The sequence below is a fragment of the Nuphar pumila genome, chromosome 5, assembly GCF_984573655.1.
Source record: "Nuphar pumila chromosome 5, dmNupPumi1.hap1.1, whole genome shotgun sequence".
Taxonomy (NCBI): Eukaryota; Viridiplantae; Streptophyta; class Magnoliopsida; order Nymphaeales; family Nymphaeaceae; genus Nuphar; species Nuphar pumila.
Genome location: NC_143253.1, coordinates 33,665,487 through 33,672,184, shown reverse-complemented (window position 1 = coordinate 33,672,184; position 6,698 = coordinate 33,665,487). Strand labels below are relative to the sequence as shown.

The 6,698-nt window shown below is 36.5% G+C and overlaps 1 protein-coding gene across 5 annotated transcripts in view; it reads left to right on the top strand.

The window, feature by feature from the left end:
* Nucleotides 1-556: 556 nt before the first annotated feature.
* Nucleotides 557-6,698, top strand: part of LOC149837329 (adenylyl-sulfate kinase 3-like) — a 30,760-nt gene continuing 24,618 nt past the window's right edge. For 4 of the 5 annotated variants that reach the window (XR_016432100.1, XR_016432101.1, XM_090007339.1 and 1 more), the window contains exon 1: nucleotides 557-1,536. Coding sequence is in view for 2 of the 5 variants with exons in the window: in XM_090007339.1 (XP_089863465.1) it covers nucleotides 1,188-1,536 (349 nt within the window). In the remaining 3 variants the exon portion in view is untranslated. Of the gene's footprint in view, nucleotides 1,537-2,086; nucleotides 2,319-6,698 lie in introns of those variants that run through there. The other variant, XM_090007341.1, reaches the window with a different exon arrangement.

The following is a 6,698-nucleotide window of genomic DNA, read 5'->3' as shown; positions in this document are numbered from 1 at the left end:
ATCTCAGTTTATATCCAAGCATGAATCATTAAAATTATACATTACAATTATTTTCAGATTTGGATCTATATTTTTATGTCCAAATTGAGATTCAATCCAATTTACTTGAACATCTTACATGTAAAAAGTGGATTTCAGTCTTGTTTTATCTGATCCATTCAGATCGAGATTTAGGGCATGCCTGGTAACATCTTACGAGACTCCAACGCATGAAAATGAGACAATGAATCGCATTAGCGTGGCAACAAATATCAGGAAATGCTGTGAGAAACCGACTATCATTTGCCCCCTGCGAATGAGTTGTTTTCTTGTTCATGTGTTAATTAGAACTCGTGAACATAGTACAGTTGTTACCCAACAGACATAACATGAATAATCAGAACATGTGAACGTAGTACAGCTAAATCAAATTTGATTTGGAGTTACATGTAACATTTTTTTTCTTTTTTGAATAAAACCAAGAGAAAAAACCCTCCCATCACCTTCGTGTGGGGAAACTCTTGAAGTAAGAGTAGGTATATAACTTGTGTAACTCGTGATGATGTCCTGTGAACTTATGCTCGTCCTCTTAATGGGGGCTCGGTTGGGACGTTGCAGGTTCAAAACCCAATGATATAATTGCTTAACTGATAGGGTCTGCCTAACCAGCTTGCCTCGACTTAGAAAACTACTACTTCCCAATGTCCATGCAACATCACCTGTGATAATCTCTTAACTTAAAAGATCCTGATTCCAAAATAGGATTCAACCTCATCAATTCATCATCTCTCTCTCTCGTCCCCAACTTTATAAAAAAACGCGTTTTTCCATTGATCTCCATACCACACCAAGTGACGTGATCACAGAAAATCTCGTATTTTAAAATATCTCGTTTCACCACCACCACCATCATCGTCGTCGTCATCATCATCATCATCATCGTCATCGTCATCGTCATCCATTGTAAACCCCTCAGAAATCTCAGCTCCAAACTTATGGCAACAATGGCGGTCCCCCATTTACTCCCACCCTTCTCTCCTTTTCTAGCGCACCCATTTTCTAATTCCCTCTAAACAAGGAAAAAAATCCCTCCTTTTTCTTCTTCGCTCTTTCCTCTCTTTAAATAGCGAGTTATTCGGCAAGGATTCCTCTCCACCATGCTTCTCGGAGCCTCTGAATTCCGTTCAATTCCGATTTTGTGACCGGAGATGTTGGCGGTTCCGCGGAGAAGCATCGGGGTTTGGGTCTGCGAATGCGCGTCCGCGAGGAGTTGGCGCTCTGGGCTTAGGGTGCCTTCTGGTTCGATTGCGTTCGGGGAGAGGGGTTTCCTGGGGTGGGGGATTCCTTTGACGCTGAAATTGGGGCTTTCGGCTCACCAGAGGGAGATTGGGACAGTTTGTTTCTGCGTCCAGGGGAGGCGCGGCCGGGAGTCGGTGCCGAAGATGGTGAACGTGAACGGGGAGGACAGCGATATTTGCTGTGGAAATTCCGATCCGTCGAGCAGCGTTGGGAGCTCGGGGATCGCAGGTTCGAATTCAGGCGCGTTCGAAGATAATGGTGATAATTCCATGATTACAGTTTTTTTTTTTGCTTTTTTCAATTTCTTTTTTATTTTTTGGGTGTTTTTGGGTGATTTTGCGTGTAGAATATTGGATTTGGTGGTGTGAGTTTTCTTATGCATTTCGGTGTTTTAATGATTGTTTTTGTGTTTCTTGGTGGTGGTTGGGAATGTGGGATGTTGAATGCAATTTGTATTTGTTCGTTTGGGAATAAGTCTAGATGTTCTGTGGATGGTGTTTGTTTGTTCTGTTTAGGAATGACGGTAACTCCGTTTTAATCACTGCAGAGATTGATAATGTCTTTTTTTCTTTTTCAAACATAGCGAAGTTTTTTCTTTTTTATTCCTTTATCTTTTCCAAACAGTTGATTAGGATGACAACTGGCTCTACGTTATCCGTGGTTTCCAAGCCTCCAAAGTCTCTGTCTTGCAACTTCTAAAGGATATGAGTTGGATGATAAGCACGTCGCCCTCACGTGTTTTCATGTTCTTTTGGTGGGCTGTCACCTAGGGTACGGGTTTTAGCATGGATGATTCTACATGACAGGGTCCAAACACAGAGTAACCTAAAGAGGATAGGTCTACAGTTACCGAGTTGTTGCGTGCTTTGTTGTCGGGCCGAAGAAGCAACATTTCATTTGTTCCAGTCACTCTCAATGTTTTGAGAGTTATTCAATAAAACTTGGAGGTGTCCTGTGGTAGATGTTAAGGAGGAATCTTTTGCGTTGGACCTTATTTTGGGACCGATAGGCATGCTAGAAGGTGGCGAATCATCTGGCAAGTATGGCTATTTAGACTTATTAATCTGGTGCATAAGGTTTTGAGTGATGTATATGCAATTCTGCACATATGCATCAAAGATTTGCCTATTCTGTTGGTGGTGCCACAAGATATAGAGTCGGATTCCTGAACTGTTCCTCACTGACTGCTACTGCTGTTTATACTTTCTTATTTATGTTGTTTGGTTGTTTTTTCTATTATGATGTTGCTGTTGTTACTTGTACGCTGATGTCTGCGGGGGAAGGGTTCAATGTTCTGTTGACCTCCCACACTATGTTTTGTTTTGTTGAATGAAAAAACGTTCAGCTCTCTCTCTCTCTCTCTCTCTGATTCCTTCTTTTCTTTTTCATCAATTCATGGCTATCATCGATGATGAACTTTTGGGAATAAGTAAAAGTAGGGCCTAACTTCTAAATCTCTGTGTTGGTAGTGAGATGATATTGCAATACTGATCATGAATCCTGTTGCAGCAAGTTGCACTCGCCCATCCTCTATTGGATTCTTTGTAGCCCATGCCTCCCTCTTTTACCCGTTCTCTTTTCCTTTTACTGTTCCATCAGTTCCCTCTGCCACTTAAATGCCCAATTCCTCATCCATTCATCAACTTGCCTTTGCTCTCATTTCCTTTTCGCAAGCTTTTTCTCCAAATGGTCTCCTGTTGGTCCTAACATGTTCCTTTGAATACTTCTCTTCTTGACCTTATTGTTGAGTTTATGTCCTCTACATAGGAAGTGTCATGTAACTTACAATATCTGTATCCTTTCATTCTTCCAAGTGTTAGCAACAAAGAATTGATGATGATTTAGCCAAAGTATTGGAGAATCCTAACGGATTTTTATCAATTGCTGCATGTACATGTAACAGCCACTGTCGGTTGCTCATCTAGTATATCAACCTTGAATTTGGAGATCATTCCAACTTGATAGATTGTGTCATTTATAACCTTAAATCCAAGCAGACCTTATGTTTAGTAAAAAATCTTCTTGGGTTTCTGATAAGTTTGATGGCGTTAACTGTTTCCTTTGTAGAGAAAACAGAAAAAAAAATTGTGTGATTGTGGTAAAAGGTCATGAAATAATGTTTTGAGTTTGTGAAGTGGTTTTTATGGTATTCTAGATTGTAGTTTAAAGGGTGAAGGTCTGGACTTGGCCGCAAGTGTTCAATAATGCTAACTGTGGAGAGTAACAGCTGTTAGAAGACTAGCTCCCACCTGATCCAAGTTTGACAAATCTAGAAAGACGCCATTAGTTTTGGTAACTGTTGAAGATTATTGTGGGATGGTGGTTGTTAGCCAATATGTGGTCCTCATTGTTTTTAGTGTAGAGGTGATTGTTGTGACACTGATTGAGTGGATTCTATTGGATGTTGGAGATGCTAACCATGGTGACAACCAGAAAGTGGTCAGTATCTTTTGTCTATTTGTCTATATGACATGATGTTGGGCAGCCATGAACATGTATTCAGTATCAAAGCAATAGAGTTCTAACCATGAGAGCGATAACAAAGAAAAAGACGAGAAGAGCAACTTCATTAACCTTGAAATGAGAAGAATACAACCATATAAGGGGACGTCCCCTCTACCCTACTACAGGATAAAAAACGGTTGACTCTGTACTACCTGAAAGTACAATAATATCCCTAAAATGATTGCTATGTACATATAAATAGATAAAAGGGCCACACACAAGAATGGTAATATACATATGATACATGTCTCAACACTCTCCCTCAAACTTGAAATGATGTAGGTGGAATCATCCCAAGTTTGGAAAGGAATGAACTAAAATGTAAAGGAGCAAGACTCTTAGTGGACACATCTGCAATCCTTGTAAAGTGACAATCTATCTCAATATGCTTAGTTCTTTAATAAAACTCCAGATTCTTTGTAATATAAATGGCATTCATATTGTCACAATATAAGGAAGTTCGGTCATCAATAAAAATACCTAACTCTCCCAATTGCTACTTTATCTAAACAATCTCAACTGTAACCTGAGTCAAGTCCACTCTTTGTTGTTTCTTACTTTTCTAAGATATTAAGGCGCTCTCAAGAAAAATACAAAATCTACTAGTCGAAAGTAGAGCAAATCAGCATCACAATAAGCTCTCAACTTTATAGAAGAAGATACGAAAAAAACATTCCATAGTGTATGGTGTTTCTTACATATCTAATGATCATAAGAACTGCATCAAGGTAGATTGTCTTAGGGGAGCTCATAAACTAACTAACTACATGGATTGCATAAGTGATATCTGGTCTAGATATAGTCAAGTATATCAAACTCCCAATAATTTCATATATACCACTGGATCTTCTAATTTCACTCCATCTGAAGCCCTTAACTTTAAATTTGCTTCTATGGGATAACTAACTCTCTTTGAATCATTTATCAATCTTGCCTACACAACCAAATCAGTTGCATATTTATGTTGAGACAGGTATAGTCCACTCTTCGAGTATGCAATCTCTAAATCAAGGAAATACTTTAGATTTTCTAGATCATTTCAAAAATATCTGCCAGTTTCTTCCCGGTATCATCCACATTTTGCAAATCGTCTCTTGTAATAATCATATCATCAACATATGGGAGTAATATGTGTTAAGAATATGTAATATATTGTAAGCATAGTGACAAATATCGCGAGAAATTGCCTGAAAGTTTAAAACGACAATTTCTCGCAAGATTTTCAAAATATCATGAGATTTATGAAAAAAACATAAATATCGCAATTTAAATGTGATGCTTACGTTTTAAACGGCTATTTATCGTGAAAAAACCATGTAGTATTTTTATTTTTAAATAATTTTTATTAATGTTTTCTTATAAAAAATAATTTTTATATTTTAAAATTTATTTTTTTATTGCCAAGGCCGACCCCAATTGTTTTGGGATGAAGGCGTAGTTGTTGTATTTTTTTATTGCCAAGATTTTGCCAAAAAAATGCGTGATTTATGAATTTTTTTTAATTTCTCATGAGTTTTTGAAAAATGAGATTTTGCCAAAAAAAAACGTTTGTCACTATGGTTGTAAGTGCATTTCTATCTTTCCTGCTATATATTATTATATTTTTCCTTTTTTTACACAAGATATATATATATATATATATATATATACCATAGTCACCAATATCATTAAAGGTAATTTCTCGAAGAGATTTTCAAAGGTTGATAAATCTTGGGAAAATCTCTGGAGTTTAAAAAATTGAAAATAATATAAATAACAATAAAAAAGCTAAAAAAATAATAAGTTTTGGATTATTTATCTTTCAAAATATAAAAAAACATGTTTTAAGGTTTTAAAATATAAAAGAAACAAAAAAATAGGAAATATAAACTTTAAATAAATAAACAAAATTCTAAAAAATATCATGATATTATAGGCTACCTTGAAATAGCCGATAATACCACAATATTTTCAAATTATCGGCAATATCGGTGACGATAATATATACACATGGGCGTGGGCTTGTTTGAAATCCTATAAAATAAGAGTGAGAGAGGTTAGGGTTAGAGGAGACTCAACAAAAGAGGGAGAGAAACAAATGTTCGTATGTTCAATATCGTGAATGAGGAGCCTAATACACTTTAAAAGGGTTGACTACCTTGAGACTTCAAAACAAAAAGCCTAAAAAGACTAGTATACCCCTTTTATTATAGGGTATATACATAATATCCTAATAAAGGTACATTACATAACTTTATGCTACATAATATTACATAGACTTTCAATACTCCCTTTTAAACTTGGAAGGTTGTAAAGAAATCATTCCAAGTTTGAAAAGGAAAGAACTGAAATGCAAACGAGAAACACTTTTTGTAAACACATCTGTAATCTGATTCTTTGAGCTGGCATGCTACAAAGCTATAATCCTATATTCATAAGCCCTTCTTGTACAATGACAGTTTATTTCAATGTGCTTAGTGCATTCATAAAACTCTGGATTCTTTGTAATATGAATAGCACTCATATTGTCACAATATAGTTGAGTTTTCTTTTCACATGGAATTCCCAATTCCTTTAATAGCCATCAAATCCAAATAATCTCAGCTAAAACTTGAGCTATTGTCCTGTATTCGGCTTCTGTAGTGGACAAGGCAATCCTTTGCTGCTTCTTGCTCTTTCACGAGATCAAGAAGCTTTTAAGGAAAAAAAACTGTAGTGGAAAGACGATCTCTAGTAGAGCTTCCAAAATCAACATCACAGAAGGCTCTCAACTTTTTGTCAGACGAAGACGAGAAAAACATGCCATAATTCATATAATCTCTGACATACCTGATGATTCAGAGTATGGCTGCCAAGTGAACCGATCTGAGAGCACTCATAAATTGACTCACTACAAGAACTGCATAAGTCATATCTGGTCTTATTATAGTCAAATA